We start from the raw sequence: 19,225 nt of genomic DNA on the forward strand, positions 1-19,225 counted from the left end.
TTTGTGAGTTTAAGTCCCGCATCTGGCTCTGTGCTGACAGCTCAGAGCCTGGAGCCTGCTTCGGATTCTGTGTCTCCCTCTCTCTCTCTGCCCCTCCCCTGCTCGCATTCTGTATCCCTCCCTCCCTCCCTCCCTCTCTCTCTCTCCAAAATAAACAAACATTTTAAAAATATTAAAAAAAAAAAAAGAAGTAAAATTATCCCAAAGGGGAGGGATCTGAGATGTAAAAAGTAATAGTTAGCAATTACTATTAAATTACTATAGAAATTCTATATACATATAGGAACATCTAAACAAACACTTTTTAAGATAAGAATGTATAGTGGTGCCTGGGTGGCTCAGTTGGTTAAGCATCCAACTCTTGACTTTGGCTCGTGCCTGCACACGCATGTGCTCTCTCTCAAAATAAACACTTTTTTAAGAAAGATAATAATGTATAATGTTAGTTCAACAAAAAGACAGAATGGATAACCTGACAATTACGACACATCAGGTGAGAAGTGACCAACACTGGGGTATGCTGTGTATTACGGTGGGTTAAGAAACTAACTTTTGATTTTAAATATTCACGATATAAGTCTAAAGATTATTAAAGAATCTTTTAAGAAAAGAAATACAATATATAACTTCTAAATCAACAGAGGAGGAAGATGTGGGATAGGATGGGGGGAAGATGTAAGAGAAACCATATCCTGAAAAAAGCAAAGACACAACCTTTTTAAATATACAACATGCAATGGAAAAAGTAAGACAGCAGACCCAAATCCCAGCATGTCGATACTGAGATGAAATGTCAGCAGAGTACACTCACCAGTTAAAAATCAATGAGTGGATTTTTGGTCTGACACAGATCTAAAATGTAGGAATATAAAACGATTAAATAAAAGAAAGAAAAAAACGTACCAAGACAATGTTCATCAAAAGAAAGCGGGGGTAGCTATGTTAGCATGAGGCAGAAATAGCCTGGACCCCAATAATCCTTTTCGTCTTAAAGAGGCGCCACACATCATCACCACCGTCATCACTAACAAATAAACAGAATTCATCACATGCCAAACACTGTTCCAACTCTTGATATGAGTTCATTTCTTTAATCTTTAAAATGGCCCTATGTCCCATACCCAGGTCTAGACCCGAGAGAGATGAAAAGTTATGTCCACACAAAAATTTGCACACACAAGGGGCACCTGGGTGGCTCAGTCAGTTAAATGTCAGACTCTTGTTTTCACTCAGGTCATGATCTCACAGTTTGTGGGTTCAAGCCCCACGTCAGGCTCTGTGCTGACAGGTCAGAGCCTGGAGCCTGCCTTGGATTCTGTGTCTCCCTCTCTCTCTGCCCCTCCCCTGCTCCCACACTCTCTCTGTCTCTCAAAAATAAACATTTAAAATTAAAAAAAAAAAAATAGAAGGCCTGGGGGGCTCAGTCAGTTAAGCGTCCAACTTCAGCTTAGGTCATGATTTCCCAGTCTGGAAGTTCGAGCCCTGTGTCGGGCTCTGTGCTGACAGATCAGAGCCCGGAGCCTGTCTCACAGTCTGTGTCTCCCTCTCTCTCTGCCCCTCCCCCACGTGCTCGGTCTCTCTCAAAAATAAATAAATGTTTTAAAAAATTTTTTATTTTATTTTTTTTTAATTAAAGGGGTGCCTGTGTGGCTCAGTTGGTTAAGCGTCCAATATCGGCTCAAGTCATGATTCACGGCTCTTGAGTTCAAGCCTTGTGTTGGGCTCTGTGCTGACAGCTCAGAGCCTGGAGCCTGCTTTGGATTCTTTGTTTCCCTCTCTCTCTGTCCCTCCCCCACTCATACTCTCTATCTCTCAAAAATGAATGAACGTTTAAAAAAAGGTTTTTTTAATTAAAAAAAAAATTTGCACACAAATATTCACGGCAGCACTAGTCACAACAGCCAAACAGTGGAAAAGCCCAAATGTCCATCAGCTGATATGCAGATAAACAAAATGTGGTCCATCCATCTGCTGTGTGAACTGTCCCCTCCAAAATTCGTAAGTTGAAGTCCTCACCCCCAGCATCTTAGGATGGGATCATATTTAGAGACAAAGCCTTTAAAGAGGTAATTAAGGTTAGATTAGGTTGTATGAGCAGAACCTAATCCATTAGGACTGGTGTCCTCAAGAAGAAGAGATGAGGACAGGGACACACAGACTGAAGGGTGGCCATGGAACAACGGGGGGAGAAGGTGGCCGTCTGCCAGCTGAGGAGAGGCCTCAGGAGGAACCAGCCCCACCAGCACCCTGATCCCAGATTTCCAGCCTCCAGGACTTGAGAGATATACCCCAGTCTGGGTATTCTGCCGTGGCCGCCTGAGCAAACAAACACACCAAACGAGGGGACGGTATTCAGCACTAAAAAACATCAGACTGAGTGAAAGGAGCCAGTCTTTCACTAAAAGGGCCACACACAGTACAACTCTACGTACAAGAAAAACCTAGAGCAGGCACGTCCAGAAAGACAGGAAATAGATCAGTGTTGTGTGAGGCTTCTTTCTGAGGCGAAGAAAATTCTAGAATGGATGGTGGCAATGGATGGTGACAGACTAAATGTCACTCATGTGTATGCTGTGAATGGGTGAAGAGTATGGATAAGTTATATCTCAACAAAACTATTTAAAAAGACGCCCTAAAGGCGGGTACCCATCATCCAGATTTTTAAATAAGGGTAGTGAAGCACAGACAAGTTACCTTTCTACCTCCACTGGGGTCAGTTTTGATAAACTGTATTTCTCTAGGACTGTCTACCAAACTTACCAGCAGAGGTATTCTTACCAACCATTCCTAGTCCCCACGGTGCACACAGCATGGCTCTGCCTCACTGTCTCACAGGGTCCGGTCACTCTGCTTCTCACCCCTCAGCAAGCGGCAAGGTCCTGCCTTCTCTCTGCGTCTCCAGCACTGCCCGGCTGCCTGCTCCCGTCCAGTCCTTTGGCCAGAGCACTTTAGGCAGGGTCAGCCAGAGCGTGGCTGTTCCAGCTCTGGGGCCACAAGCCATCTCTGTCTCTGTCTCTTTCTTTCTTTGTTTCTTCTAAAAAGGAAAACCCAGGGGGCGCCTGGGTGGCTCAGTCAGTTGAGTGTCTGACTCCTGATTTCAGCTCAAGTCATGATCTCAGCTCCTTGGTCAGGCTCTGTGCAGAGCATGGAGCCTGCTTGGGATTCTCTCTCTCTCCCTTTCTGCCCCTCTCCCCAACTTGCACTCTCTCGCTCAAAAAACAAACAAAAAGCTTCCCCTTCAAAAAAGAAAGGCGGGGGGGGGGGGGGGGGGGAACCTTTTTTTTGGCTCAAGGCCAAGGCCAGACCAGGCCTCAGTCCACACTTTCACAACTCTGCCCAAGGTTCTAAACTCCCCTTCAAACACACAGCAGCTGCATCTCGAAAGTTTTGATATGTAATAATTTCTTTACTGTCATTTCTCTCTTTAAGTTTCTACTGTAAAATTACTATTGAGATTTCTTCTTTGTGTGTTATTTAGAAATCTAAAAACTAAACATTCACATCTAACCTTAATCTTCTGTATCTGAATTTTAACTTCACTGTTTTGTGGTCAAAGAATGCTGTCTGTGCACTAGAGTTTCTTTGAGATTTCCTGAGACTCGTTTTATGACCCAGGAACTGTGCAACATTGGTAAGTGTTCCTTGTGTGTCTAAGAGCTGTGTACTCCCCGGGGGACATGACTGCAGAGCTCTGTGTAAATCCGGGGAATCAAGCTGGTTATTTGTGTTGTCCAAATCACACAGACATGCTTCCAACTATTGTGGTTCCTAACTGACCTGCCGATAAGTGAGAGAGGATTTTCAGCTCTTAGAAACATACCAGATTTGTCCATTTATTTCTGTAGTCTGAGTTCTGCTTCTCATAGTTTTAAGCACAATTTACTCAGGTCAGCCAAGGATAACACCAAGTTACGTACAAATTCATGCAGCGATCAGAGCTGATGTGGCTACAGGGGCCGAGTGACCAGTCTACACACGCCTGTTCCCTTTGCCTCTGTGTGGGGCCTGTGTGTCAGCAGGACCTGGGCACGGTGAGGGGCAGCAAGGATGGAGGGACGCCTGAACACAAGTGAGGAGCGGTGGAGCCTGGAGGGTGTGGGCAGGCTGCCCACAAACCAGCCTGGGTCCAGAGGACCACGGAGAGGGTCCTGTGGGAGCAGGGCCACCACCTAACCCACGTGGCTATCTGCACCACCCAGGACCGGCCTCACAGGCACACACGTGGTACTGCCTTGCCTCTGCTTTCCAAGTCACGCACATCCTCTCACAGAACCAGCAGGAAGGGGACTCTGGCAGAGGGTCTCAGCTTCATTAAGCCAACACGATGCAAAACCACGGCAGCAGGCGGTGGCGCCCTGCAAGAGGAAGTGCTCACGTCACATCTTGTCCTCCAAACACTGCAGTTCCCCAAGGTGAATGTGGGGTCCTTAACTCAGCTAAGTACTTAGAGCAATGTCTAGTACACAGTCAAGTGCCCAATGAAGACTGATTCTTCCCGTAATTGTTATTATTTTGGTTACTGCTGGCAAGGACACCGTACAGAGTGCCTGGGAATAGTACCAACCCTACTGGTGGATTCGGGACAGGGGGCCTTTGGGCCTACAGAGACCCTGGCAACTCCAGGGCCTCTCACACAGGGACTCCTGGTGGAAGGAAGGACTGGCCGGGCTGCTGACAGGGGGCCTGTTCCTTCCAGGGGGTCTGGAAGAGGCGGGGAGGCCTCCATGAGAAACCAAAGCCCCCAGCCTGGGCCGTCCATGCACACTGCCTGGAGTAGGGGAAGCCCAGGCTGAGGCGCAGGCACAAAGCCCGATCCAGGCTGTCCACCAGGATGCCCTGGAGAAGCAGCACGGAACTGTGCCACACCCCACAGGGTGTGGAGCGGCGCTCGCCTGCTGAAAACGAGCCAATAAGAAGAAACCCTCATGTTCATCCTCTAGCACACAAGGGAAGCCTGCAGATACGACAAAGCACCAGAAGCCCAAGCACCTGAGGCAACAGGTCCTGACAGACACTACCAGGAACACAGGTTTGCTGTACTGGTGACATAAAAGCAGGAGTGTAAGCTGGAGAGAAGGAGCGGGAAGCTCATTAAAAAAAAAAAAAAAAAAAAAAAAACCCGAACAAATGTCTGGAAATAAAAGAGAAAAAGACTCACTGCCGCGTTTGAAACCGGACCGACTCAGGACTCAGCCCAGAGGAGGCGTGGCCACGAGGGCCGAGCCCAGGCAGAGAAGTCACATGTGACAGGGTCAGGAGTCAGGGCACATGTGGGTGGGACAGAGGCAGAGACCACGAGACCCTGGGAGCACTTCCCTCACTCGTCCGCTGTCGTTCACGGATGCCGTTTGTAGCAGGAGAGAAAAAAGAGAAAGGAAACCTGTGCGTTTCTTTCTACTCATCCCTGCTCAGCTGAACTACGAGACTTTGTATGTGGCTGTCAACACACCCAGAGACCAGCACACAAAAAGCAAGCCTGGGAACGCCAGCTGGACAACGGCAGTAAAGAGCCTCACGCCTGCTCCTGGCCACCTGTACGAGCCTCACAGAGAGTGGTGAAACGCTGCTCACTGCCGGGGTAGGGAGAGGGCAGGAGGTGAAGAAAACCGTGTGGATCCTCAAAACTTGGCCCACGTTCACAGTTTCCCAGCCCAAGACACAACAAGCCCACAGCCCACGGTTTCAAGTTTCACTGCAGACACGGAAGCCACAGCACGGGTCACACCAGGGGAGGAAGGAGGAGAGGGCAGAGCCATGCAGTGCTGGCTCCGAGACCCCATCAACCAAAGAAGCACAAGTGTCTCCCACCTCCACCCTGGCTCAGGATCATTCCACATCCGTTTCTATCCCGCTTCCCACACTGCTAGGGGGAAGGCACCGGAAGGGAGGAGCCTGGGGAGCTGTGTGCCCCGCAGCTGAGGCCGGGCAGCCGTCTCTGCTGAGCGTCTCTCTGGGGCAGGCCCTGGCCCTGCCCCAGGCAGAGGGCACTGCCCACCATTTGCCAGGCAGCCCGGCAGGAAAGGGGGCCTGTGTGCTCTCCTCCAAAGCCAAAGTAGCCCCAGATCCATAAAAGTCAACGTGGGGTTACCAGAATAAGCAGCAAATTAAAATTCGAGCAGATTACACATCTCAGACTTACTCATCAAAGGAAAATTGAAGTCTGACAAGAGAACTTTCCCGACACTCCCAGAAGCCCTGGCCTACGTCATGAGATGGCCAAACTAACTTGACTTTCGTTTCCTCTATTAGCCAACCGTCTGACAGAGTAAAACTGCACTGACATTGTCAGTATTTGTTATAGGGAGAAACCAAGTGCCTGCAAAAGACAATCACAGTAGGAGCCCTCGCCTCGGCCAGCGTGCGCTCCGAGCTCCCCAGCACTCAGCTTCGAGGAGCCAAGTCTTCATGCCTGGGGCAGGCAAGGACCCTCAGGGCTGCTGGGCTCCTGGCAAGGTCCCACACCCACTACCTGCTCAGCTCACAGGGGCGTATCCTGGCACGCACAGGCCTGGGCCAGGGTGCCAGGCCAGGAGCATCCGCGAATGGCAACAACGTTCTCCTGGGTTCCTGATCCTAGAAGACAGGGTCCAGGCCTAGCCAGTGGCTTCCGAGCAGGACAGCAGGGCCTAGAGTCCTACCCCAGGCTGACAGACTTTCAGAGACCCCCCCCCCGCCACCCCACGAGAGCTTAGGAAAGATGCCAGACCTGCCCCTCAGTCTACAGACCTAGAAGTGGGGGTGGGATGCTGGCAGCAGAACTCAGCCACGCAGGGGAAGAGTCTCCCCAGCACCGAGACTCTGGCGGCAAGGGAGGAGACATCAGTCCCATAGAGAGGAGACCTGAAAGGAGGGGCAGAGGGTCCCCCAAGTGTCCCGCAGGTGCCTGTCCACAGGGGCGCCCATGGGCAGCCCCACAGGGCCAGCAGAGCTAAGGCTTCAGGAGCCTGGAGTCTGCCTGGAAGGCCCCCACGGCCTCACCACCAGGTCCCCCAGAGGGGCCGCATCCCGCCCTGCCAGCCTGAGGCCCTGAGACGCAGCCCCCACGGTGAGGCGCTCCGGCCCAGGAACCATCCCCAGTCCCCTTCTCATAGGACCTCCCCAGAGATGGGCCACGAGGACAGGACATTAGGAAGCATTTGCTAAGCTCGAGATCTAACAAATGTCATCTTGGCAGCAGGTCAGGACTTACTTCCTCCAACAACAACCCAAATTAGAGAAACGGACTCACACCTTCACAGAGCTCGTGTTTTCCCTTTACCTTTCCCCCAGACACAGCACCCCGAGAGAAGTGCAAAAATCAAAACTATCTCCCTACTTCTCACAAGGTCAAAAACAGACGTGATGTGTTTCCTCCAGCAGAGAGGTTTTACCTGTGGCACGTGCCATTCCCGCAGGACACATGCAGTGGCAGTGGGCTGCCCTGTCTACCTCGTGGGATCCCCCAGCAGCCCACGAGCAGCAGCCTCCCGCACGCCTTCCTACAGAAGGGAGGACTGAGGCCCAGGTCACATAACTGCCCGCAGACAGAGTGTAGACGTGCAGAGAGCGCTGCTGGACGGGGAGTGGGAGGGACACGGGACAGGGACAGGGACGTTGCCCGGTTAAAACGTGCTGCCTGAAGCCGAGAGGCGGGGGAGCAAGCAGGAGCCGAGCCATAGCGGCTGCATCCTCACCACACCTCACCCTCCGAGCAGGACAGTGAGACCCACACCCACAAGGGTGAAGTCCTGATGCTGTGGCTGAGCAGAGGCCCAGCAGCACCTGTCTGAGCCCAGCCGTGATGCCCACTCCCCATAAGAGCAGCCGCAGCCATGGCACCCGTCCCTCCCCACGCTCAGACCCATCAAGGCCCGGCGAGGCCGGGAGCCTGGCCGCCAGCCACCCCACTGAAGTTCCGAGCACTTCTGTGCTGAGTGGGTCCCCGAGCCGGCTCCCAGCCACAGCACCTCACAGGGAGGCATTTCCTCCCCTGCCTGTACAGCCCTTCCACTGTCCACTAGGACTCTGCTCTGTCGCGCTTCAGGCTGGGTGACCTCAGCCGGATAACTTACCCTCTCTGTGCTGACTGCTTGCACAGAGTTGTCGGTGCGATTAAAGGCGTTAATGCAGGCAGAGTGCCCAGTGCAGGGCCTCACACCTAGCGAATGCTCAGTACCTGCCAGCTACCACCCCCATGCTCTTCCCAAAGATTTGACCTCAGTCAGAAACGTAGCCACAAGATTTCTGGGTAACGGAGGAGACTGAACACACACAACAGCTGGAATCCCACTAGCGACTACAGAGACTGCTTTCCCTTTTCAAGGTGTAAGCGACAGGGTCAAGGAAGGCAGGGAAGCCACAATGCAGATGGCACTCAGCAGGCTGGAAACCAAGCCTGAGCACAAGTGGGGAACCCAGAACCTGTCTGGTCTACACGCAGGATCCTTGAAAGGCCCGAGATAACTCTGGGGGCCTAAAACACAGGGCGCTATGAGGGCCACTGAAGACACAGTTAATTCTCTGGGCATGGAGAGAGGTGAAGGATGAGCTGGTGTGCAGAGAGGGCGGGAATCGCCCACCGCCCGCCCAAACCGTCATTAAGACCCTCAGAGAAACAAGAGAAGCCACTGCAACTACTCACCAGACACTATGGAAGTTGTGCCAGAGAACACAAGAGGCGCTGGAGACTGAAGAAGCGCTCACCAGAGGGCTGGCAGAGAACATTGAGGGAAATGAGAATAGGAGGGTCAGGAGTGACCGCCTCTGTGAAATTCTACAATAGGGTACACTCGGCTGGGACAGAAGAATCCCACCAGTGCTGCCTCAGTCTGGGTGGGGTGATAGTGGCAGAGAAAATGCCTCTCAAAACTCTGAAGACCTGTGCCCTCTGCGGAGTGGCTTTAAAAGAGGAACTGTGGGCAAACAGTTAACGACATGCTTGCTGACCTGTTTGGGGGTCAAACACAGCGGACTCTGCAGTGCAGCGGGGCTGGTGCTGGGACGTGGGGGGGGGGGGGGGGGGGGGGGGGGCAGACCTCTGTGACGAAGCAAATATAGTCGAACATCCATCAAGGACCCGGGTGTCGGGTTCTTATGACTCACCTGTTTGTTTGAAATCATTCATGTTCAAACTCTGGAGGAAAGAATCAGGAAATCAGAACGGGCAGGCACTTCTGCACAGCAGTCCCGAAAGCTACATGCAGAGGAGAGCCCTTTCTAACCTGGGAGTTAACGTCTCTGGCCCGGGGTTCTATCCCCAGCCAGACTATCAACCATGAAGAATAAAGACACTATCAACCATTCAAGGTCTCCACAAGTCCACCTCTCCTGCACTCTTTCTCAGGAGCCTACAGACAGGATGTGCTTCCTATCAACACAAAGGATCAACCCAAGAGAGAAGACACGGGATCCAGGAAGCAGGCTTTCGATACAGGAGAGAGGGAAAGGCGACCTCGGGATGACGGGGAGGCAAGCATGGGGGCAGAGCAGACAGCAAAACTCTCACTTTCCACAAAGGAAAGTCAGCAGACAACACCCAAAACTGGGAGTAAGACGTAGGTGGAGGGAACACAAGTAGCAACAGAGTAATGTTATTTGGGATCAAGGAGGTAAACACCAAAATACTCAGCTAAGAAAAGGTCCCAGTGCTGCTCCTGGACAGAGATGGGAGGGACAGCCGTCTGACAGTGTCCCACTGAGACATGGGCTTGCTGCCCTCCCCTCAAGTCTGGACAGGTGAAGCAGGACGTGGGAGGTGCCTCACCAACCACCCTCCTGGGGAGGCCTCCGCAGTGAGACCACACGGAGAAGACAGCTCGGCCGTGCCCTTGGGGACATGAGGTGGACCCTCCAGTCCAGCTCAATACCACCAGGGCCCCACCAGTGGGGCCTGCCATACCCTCGGAGGCAGGCCCGCACTCCTGAACCACCATCATGAGAGGTAATAAAATGGCGGTTCTTTATGCCTCCAAGTTTTGGGGTGCCTCGCCACCCAGCCATAGGTAAGAGGAACAGCAATGAATTACTGTTTCATGATGACATCTATAGAACTATTTTTTATAGAACTTTAAGTTTTATGGATGTCTAATTTGGACAAAAATAACTAAAAACTTTTTTTTTTTTTTAAAGAACCCAATACAAAGGTAAAGCCAAGTAAAATCTTAAGCCTTAAAATAAAATTAAAACAAAAAACCACAGCATCAGGCCTGGCAAGCCCGACCCCAACCATGGTGCCAGACGTGCCATGCGTGACCCCAGCTGGCACCACCTCCCTTTTCTGTCCCCAAACCAACACCTCGTTCCCGCCTCACTAACAGCCACAGACTGAGCAGCAAGCAACCTAAGCAGGGAGGGAGACACAGACTCTGCGTTAGTTATCAGAACGGGGGCAGCGAGAGGAGCAGAGCCACGTCCCAGCAGCAGCCCTGCAGCGAGCCCGGAGCCCGGTGCCCGTCCCGGCAGCAGCCCTGCAGCGAGCCCAGAGCCTGGTGCCCGTCCAGGGCATGCGGCGACAGGCCCCTGTGGTGAGGCGGCCGAGGTCCCCCCGCCCCCCGCCCAACGGGGAGGGCAGCAGGCTGACTCCCAGGCACAAGGGAGAGAGAACGGCAACAGGAGAAAAAGCTCGCTCAGACCTTTGGGGGCAAGGATCCTGCGAGCATGGCCTCCTCGGGGAGACATACTTATGACTAACTCTCGGGGTCTGCCTGCTGCTACTACATACACCCGGGCACGGAAGAAGGTCCCCCACACGGTGTCTTTGTTACACCATCACACACTGGTCAGAGCCCCACCGACACGCCACCAGTGTCTATCCTGACTGCGAACACATAGAACCCTGCAGCCCAGGAGCGTCCGGGCAGCACAAAAAGGGCACTCTCAAGACCGAAGCAGGGAGCTTCCAAGAGGCTCAGAAGTGGCACTCAGAGTGCCAGCCCATTGGTGACGCTGCTCCTAAGCAGCTAGGTGGGTGCAAACACATGAATCGTAGCTGCGGGCGGGAGGAATATCAGGTGCATCTCTACGCCCCGAGGGCTCGACTCCTACACTTAAACCCCTCCCACTGGGACAGCCGGCTCCAGTTTCAGCCAGCGAGCGAGCGTGAGAACAGGTCCTGCTCTCGGGCACCGTCAGCCACGGCTCCTGACCCGACCGCTCCCAGCACTGCCTGGCTCCGGTAAGTACCCATTTCTTCTCAAATTCAACTTTCCTTTCAAAACTACTCTCAGAACGCATCTTGAACTAACCATCTGGCTCAGGGAACCACCTGCCCGGTGCCGGCTCTGCCTTGCTCTATTCTCTGCGGATTACTCAGGACCCAGCAGGTGCATCGCTGGAAAGGAGACCATAATTACAAAACTTTTAATAACGCTTACACTTTATTCTAAGAATACAAACAAGTTTATTTAGAAATTAAGACCTCATTTCTACATAAAATTTAAACTAAAACTCAAATGTATGTAGTAAGTGCTTCTTTGTTCCTCACCTTAAAAATAAACTACAATAAATTTCAACATTAAAACATCATATATATACAAATGTAAACATACACATATACATGTTTAGAAAACTGCTGAACTTACAGTTTAACTTTAAGACCTTTTCAAGTTTAAAATAAGTACTGTTTTGACATATGCTTACCAAAGCTGAAAGAACAAAAGTTAACCAAAGAGGATCCCTAAATATACAAAAAGGAGTTTTTTCCCCCTTATAAAGTTTCTCATAAACCAGCTATGAGAACAATTACTGACCAAATGGCCAGGTCTGACCAAAGTCAGACTTCATGTAAGCAAAGTCTGTCTACATTTATGATCTTTATTTTGCATTAACAAACTCCTTCCAAAGCTTTAACCTGGTATTTTTAAGGATAAAGAAGGCGGGCACGTTGAGGGGACCGGCTCTGGTGACAGGTTGTCCAGCGTTAAAGCTGTGTACGTTACTGGTAAGGGCATACGTCTGTGAAGTCAGGATCTCTGGCTGAAACTCAAAACAGCCCTGGTTGGTTTTCCAGATCATTCTTCCTGACTACATTCTAGAAAACTGTCTCTCTCCCAGGTCATGGTTAACCTGAAGTTTATCCTTCATTTTAAAGAACCAAGAGACTGGGAGGGAGTGGCGGTTAATCACTGGAAAAGCTCAATTGGAGTAAAACTCACAAATCTCGTTCTTGCGACACCCCAGTGGGTAGGCGACAATGGCGTGTCCTTGGGTTATGCAATAACGCCACATCACAATATTGTAATTATAGCATGCCCTTCAAAACGCTCTACCTAACGAGGCTCCCTGCCAGACAGCCGGACAGCACCCAAGGGACCATTACAGCATTATTTCAGTTCATAGGTTAACATGCGCGACAAGCATAGTTACCCAGCCCATCACAGCAATGTCCTATAAAGCTGAGCTATAATTACCTCTCTTGTGTCCTATCAAAGTTCAAAAAAAAATCTTTTTCTCTTGTCTCTTTTTTGGATTTCTAACTCCTTAGAAACTTCTCAAACATGCCAGCCACTCACCATCATCCTAACAACTGGCAAGGACATTAACTGTCCACACTTAGGAACCTATGGAGAGACGGGGCACTGGCAATTTAGTACTTCAAAAACAAGCAAACAAAACCCTGTGGCCAACCGAAACCACAGGCTGCTCAAAGTGCTGTGTGGGCAGCTCGGCCCAGACGCCCAGCGGGCCTGCGAGCAGGGGCCCTGCGGGAGGAGAGATGCGGAGGCCAGAGCCAGCTTGCGGCACCTTCCAGGCTAAGAAGTACATCAGCTAGACACAAGCAGATGTTTAAAATACTTGAGGTTACAAAAGGGACATTTTTAAATGGGAAAACCTCTCAATGTTCACGCCGGGCCCCTTGTGTGGCTTTATGTCACCACCCCCATGGTCTCTCCCCCTCAGTGTGGACACTGTGTGCAGGGGCCGCATGGTCAAGAGGATTCGGAGAGGGAGGTGGCAGAGGACAGACGACATCTAAGTGACAGCCACTCTGACCCTGACCGGAGGTAAGGTGCGTGAGGAGGCAGCTCCCGGCACTTCCTGCCGGTCGAGAGTAAACAGCGTTGTGACACATAGACCTTTCAGGACCAGGCTAACATCTGGGCTTCAAAAGGTGCTAACACTGCAGCTAAGGAAAATCAAATCCAAGGGGTCTTGCATTATGAGCAGCTCCCCAGCTATGAATTAACTGAGAAAGGCACAAGCCATCCCCAGGAAAAGCCTATGGGAAACACCCCTCAGCACATTCAGAAAAACCTCACCTCCCAATGCAAATCCAAACTTACTACTAACAGTTAAAGTTCTGGATTGTGTTGTTTTGGCAACAATACCCTTTTTCGGAATATTTAACACCAGCAGCTGCTGGCAGCACCAAGCCCAGCGGATAGAAACTGGCCTGGCAGAGACGGTCACAAACGGTGTCCCTACAGAGGGCAAGACCAATGAGGTCCCGGGCAGTCAGGTGGAGTCGCTGCACCTTGGTGCACCTCACCCGGCCAGAACTCTCAGACCGACCTCATTCTACAGGCTGTCCCCTTCGAAAGCTTTCGATAGCCTCAGTTTTAACCCACTTATTTCTCTGACGTTACCGCGTTTTTATGGCCAAGTGAATACACCCGTCTCCGTCAGCCTAGGAGGCAGCTGTGTGCCCTTGTTTTAATTAGCAAATTGTGCAACACCGAGAGGTCAGTTTACCCAAAGTGAGGGACACAACTGCGCCTGTGACATCCCAGGTTTCCGTTCCCACAGGCCAGCCCCGGAATACCCTCACTTCCCAGGGCACCAGCATGATCCCCGGAGAACCTGGTTACTGTCCTTGTACGCTAACTGAACAAAGAACAAAAATTCAGACCAGAACTTTAGACATGATATCACTTGACGGAAAAAAGTACATACTAATTAATATTAACATAAAAGGAATTATTACCTAAATTATTCTTCTGGGTAACACTAGGATAACTGAAATATAACTTGCCTCTTATAAACGTTTGATAACCTTTAACACAGATTTATCTATAGGTTTGCCTGAAAGTATGAGCAGCGTTAAATAACACTGCTTCTGAAACTAACACATCGTTATATAGTGCATCTGAATCATTCTCTTAAATCCTGAGGGAATTTTTCCTTCATATGAGCTCCCGGGTTCTGGATGCCAGGGGGCTGTATGTGTGTCCACTCTGGGCATCACTAGACTCTGGGCTCACATTTGATAAAGTTTTGCAACTGTCATCATTTTGATCATGATGCTTCCAGCTAGTGATGAAATCACTTTTCGGATCTTTGCCATAACACATCCTATACAATCATGGGAACCTGACTTGCAGAGGTTCTCACGCCTTCAGAACCAGGGAGCACGGGGAGACGTGCCGGCACACGCCCGCTGACTTATCTAGCTGGCCCGGGTTGGCTGGAATCGCTTCCTGACGGGCGGCAAGGAAATTGTGCTTTTATAGCCCAGAGCGTACCTTCCCCCCAAGGTATGGACTGAACTCATAAAGAGTTACTTCACGTTTTTCCCTTTAATAAGAGGGAAAGTTAGAAAGACATAAAGCTATGCTTACATGTTTAACAGGCTCGGCTCCTGGCTCCTGCAGCCGCACCGTGGAAGGGGAGGTCGGGGGCAGGGTGAGCCAGTGAATGCCCTGGAGGGCCCTGGGACCTCCCTCTCCCCGGTCACAGTCATGGGGCAGCCAAAAATCTCGTTTCTCACCCAAAATACATGTGCCTCACCACTCTTGCTCTGCAGAAACTCCTCACAAGAGAAGGGCCACAGGCATCGGCAGAAACCACTTCTTAGTAAATACACAGCTTTGAAAGCACTGAATGATGACAAAGCAGGTTAACAGAGGCAGTTTCGGGGCGGGGGGGGGAGGGGGGAGGGGGTGCTTCTTTGTGTTTTTAAGGAATAGGAATAAATGAGTAGCGAAACCAGTTTGCGGAGAATAAAATCAGAGCAAGCTTTCTCAGAAATGCACAGTATCCAAGTGAAAACCCAACTACACCTGCCTCCGCGACCCTGACACTGCCGATTACCTCATCACAGTGTGTGGGACGGCAAGGAAAGGCATTGCAGAGAAACTACATTTTATTTTGTGAAAACAAGTCTCTTCAATTTCCCATATGTATTTCTCTACTTTTAAAAGGCTGCTTTCCAGCTGAATGTTCTCGCCACCCCAGTGTCTAGAAAGGGATGCTTTATCCACGAAATCTCACAAGGCTTAGGACCGACCTTAGCTGCTCATTAGCAAAACTGCCCCTGAAAACAGTTTTCTCAAACCATTTCCTTCCTTTTTAACTTTATTTTGAAGCTGTCTGAAAACATTTAGAAGCTGCAGGTCTTATGTGAAACAGCGGGCCCGGACCCCTCCCGCTGCCCTCCAGCCTCCCCACCCACACGCTTGCTCCTAGACACAGTCACACCATGGGCTGGTCTGGGGCACCTTGCTGCACCACTGGGGCCATGCAAGATCCCCCCAGACCTCGTGTCTTTGTCCTCAGTTTCGGGTTCTGAGGCCGAGAGGGCCCCAGGGGTGTGGGGAGCAGCCTGTGAAGGAAGGCGGGCTGAGGCCTCTGGGTAAGCCTGGGAGAGCAAGGGTCAGGGAGAGGAGGGCACTCAGGGAAGGTACGGAAAGCCAGGGACACCTGCAGCCCCCACCAGGGCCTAAGGCAGGTGACGGCCCCCACTGGCCACCGTATCCATGCCCATCACATGCCAAAGACTTTGCCAAGAATGGGCCAAGGCCCACTTCCTAAAGGGTAAAGGCTGGGATGGTGTGCTACCACAATCCTCTCACATAGACACCGCCATTTGGAGGTAAGGCCAGGAAAGGCAGGCAAGCGCCCTGGGCTGGAAGTATTCTCAGCTGTCCACACAGCAGGCAGGGACGGGGCAAGAACTTACTCCACGCTGCTCACGAGGTGGGCGGTGATAACAGGGCAGTGAAGGAGAACATTCGGTCACTCACACAGCTCAGAAACTCACCTTGATGGCATCTTAGAACCATCTGAGTCAGCATAAAGACAGCATTTACATTTGTATGTGAGACAGCATAAATGCTACTCACCAATAAAGCAGACTTGTTCATTTGATTTTGGAAGCAGTAGAGTGGGACTGCATATTTAAATATTCTTCTTTCCTTCCTTCCTAAGTTCCACACATAGAACACTACATGATTAAACAGGACAGAACAGCCAAGGAGCCACACACAGGCCAGGCCCCTGTGGTCTCGGTCAGCGCACCACAGATGCCACGAATGTGGATGGGGGAGGGGGTCCCAACGGTCACTTGGCCTCGGTCTACAACCTCCTTGGCATCCAAGGCCTCAGGTCACAGGACAAAGATTCCCAAAACTCACAGAATTACAGGTGTTCTCAGAGCCGACACTAACACACCGCACTCTTGGCCCCAGGCCAGCTCTTTCAGGTTAGACTTGAGCAAACAGGAACAGCGTGGGGGGCTGGCGGCCAGGTTACAAGTAGCGGGCAGCTGGTGCTCATCTCGTCCTCACACTGACGAGGGTGGTGACCCCTCCATACCTTCAGGTAACCTACTGTGAGGCTAAGGCTCTGCTCCTCCGTTGCAGCCCCCACCCCAATGAGCGAGACCTCCCCCATCAGACCCACAGCACATGGAGGAGGCTGCAAATAGAAGCACCTGGAAAGAAAGCCAAGGAGAAGCAGCAGCAGCCGCCAGATCATAATCGCACAGGAGCCGGCAGCGACCGGACCAGCGAGGGGACCAGCACCCACACCACAAGAAGGAACATGAGTCTTCTCAAAGAGCGAAAACCAAAAAAGCCGCATTACATCCCGAGACCTCCAGGAAAACCCTTCAAGTATAAGTGTTTCCAGTGCCCTTTCACTTGCAATGAAAAGTCACACCTTTTCAACCACATGAAGTATGGTCTCTGCAAAAACTCCATCACTTTAGTGTCAGAGCAGGACCGCGTCCCCAAGTGCCCCAAATCCAACTCTCTGGACCCCAAGCAGACAAATCAGCCAGACACGGCAGCAAAACCCACCTCTGCCAAGCCTGTTGTCAATGGGCTCCCACACTTGGACACCAAGCTTCAGCAAAGCCTCGCCAAGGACGATGCCAAGGAAAACGTGGAACTGCACACACGTGGGCCCCACAGGTGCCTAGGACAGAAGTCTGCTCTCCACGAGGAAGCAGCACCCCTGAGTCCAGCTCCGGAAGCCACCAGGGGCACCCAGCCCGTTCTGGAAGGCATTGTGCGGCCTTCAGCCTTTGTCCCAGTGGGAGAGCACAGACTCAAAGGGCCAGAGCACGCTGAGGCTCCTGAACTGCTGGCCCTGCCCGGCCCCACGGCCAAAGCCACCTCCTTCCACACCAAGTCTGCGTTCCATGCTCCTGGTTATCCGTGGAAAGCTGGCACGCCTTTCCTCCCGCCAGAGTTCCCACACAAAATCCCGTCTACAAAGGGGTTTAGTGCTATTTCCCCTTACGTGCACCCCGCAATCCCAGAGTACCAGCCACACTTTTACACAGAGCACGGACTGGCCACCATCTACTCACCCTACCTACTTGCTGGGAACTCACCTGAGTGTGATGCCCCCCTGCTGTCCGTCTACGGGGCCCAAGACCAGAGGCACTTGCTGCCTCCCCCAGGGCCGGTCCCCAAGCACTTGAACCCCCCCTCAGCATATGACCATTACAGGTTCTTCCAACAGTATCACTCCAACCTGCCAATTCCTTATGGATTTTACAGACCAGAGTCTGCATTCTCCTCCTACGGGCTCAGACTCCCACCTGTCACGGGCATTTCCAGAGATCACAGCTCTCACCTACTGGAAGAAACCGCCCTGCTCTACCCGGCCCTGAGTCCGTCCAAGTCAAGTCCTTCCAACACCCACAGAAAAAACACAGAGTTTGAGAAGGGGAGCCCAACTCCCGAGAGTAAAGACCCCTCCCAAGATGGGCAGAGGGACACAGAGGGAACCAAAATGAGCCCTCGCGCGGGCAGCGCAGCCACAGGCTCCCCCGGAAGGCCAAGTCCCACCAACTTCACGCAGACAAGTCAGCCGTGTGCCGGGCTGTGCGGCCTCTCGGACAAGCCAGCTGCCAGCACCCTGGGAAGGCTCCATCAGCCTGAACACAGTCTCACAGCCTTCAAGCCTGTCAAGAAAAGCACAGAGCACCCAAATTCCCAGGCTCTGGAAAACAGAGAAGAGTCCCCAAAAAGGTAAGAAAATTTCATTTCGAGATCTCCAAAACATATCTCTGATTGTGCTCCATTAGCCAAGCTCATGCTTGCTCAAAATGCTTTTTAGACAGTAGCTTTTTTAAGCAAGGGTCCTATTAAGGCCTCTCTTTACCTCTTTCAGCCTTGATGCCATGAACGGCGATGCTCCAGGCGAGACCAGAAGCGCATCTCACGACCCAGAGGCCACACCTTCCAGCCCAGAAGATGGCTCCAGGACAGCCCCGCTGAACCTCTCCAAGAAACCAGAGGCCAGACCAGCCACTCACAGCCCCGTGTACAAGGACTTTGCAGAGGTGCAGGACATGCCTCTCAACCTCTCGGTGAAGGACCCCTGTAACGCCCTGACTCCGAGACCTCCCTTCCACAGCCCACCGCAAGAGGCAGAACCTGCCAGCACTGCTGCTCAAAACACTGACACGGAAACTTCCAAAGATGGGCCAGAACACGCCCAGACGAACCAAAGCAGCCCTGATGCCGTGGAGGCGCCACCAACAACGCCCGCTGTGAAGGCCCAGGACGCGAGAGCGCTGGACAGCAGTGATGAGCAGAAGCAGACAGCGGCCGTGGCCCTCTGCCAGCTGGCGGCCTACAGCCCAGGGAACGTCCGGATGGGCGATGGGGAGCCCACGGCCCCGGAGTCCGCCTGCCCACAAGACGCACCCACCCTCAGCGCCACGGAAAACCCGGAGGCTCAGTGTGACCTCAGACCCAGAGGGCAAAAGAGGACAAGCCCCAGGGATGCAGGGAAGTCCCAGCAAGGAACAAAGAAGACGAAGCCGAGTGACACAGCCAGAGTATTCACCCTTCGTAAGAGAACACGGGTGTCTTAGTGCCGCTCTCGCCGGATGCAGACACACCTTCCAAAATAGGTTACGACAGCAGCAACTCTTGACTGGCACCGCAGCTTTCCCTGGTCAGTTTTTACAATACAGCTTCCTGCTTCTCAGGAAGGAAGGGGGAGTGGGGAGGGGGAGACAGAGAGGAAGGAAGGAAGGAAGGAAGGAAGGAAGGAAGGAAGGAAGGAAGGA

At 52.0% G+C, this 19,225-nt stretch overlaps 2 protein-coding genes across 2 annotated transcripts in view; one reads left to right on the forward strand and one right to left on the reverse strand.

The window, feature by feature from the left end:
- Positions 1–19,225, reverse strand: part of TBCD (tubulin folding cofactor D) — a 160,019-nt gene that overhangs the window by 88,493 nt on the left and 52,301 nt on the right. The gene's annotated exons all lie outside the window — the stretch shown is intronic.
- ZNF750 (zinc finger protein 750) lies at positions 16,738–19,027 on the forward strand. Its single transcript, XM_049635396.1, has 2 exons — positions 16,738–18,176; positions 18,319–19,027. The coding sequence occupies exons 1-2, from the start codon at positions 16,738–16,740 to the stop codon at positions 19,025–19,027; spliced, it is 2,148 nt and encodes a 715-aa protein (XP_049491353.1).

The sequence above is a fragment of the Panthera uncia genome, chromosome E1 (genome assembly GCF_023721935.1).
Source record: "Panthera uncia isolate 11264 chromosome E1, Puncia_PCG_1.0, whole genome shotgun sequence".
NCBI lineage: Eukaryota > Metazoa > Chordata > Mammalia > Carnivora > Felidae > Panthera > Panthera uncia.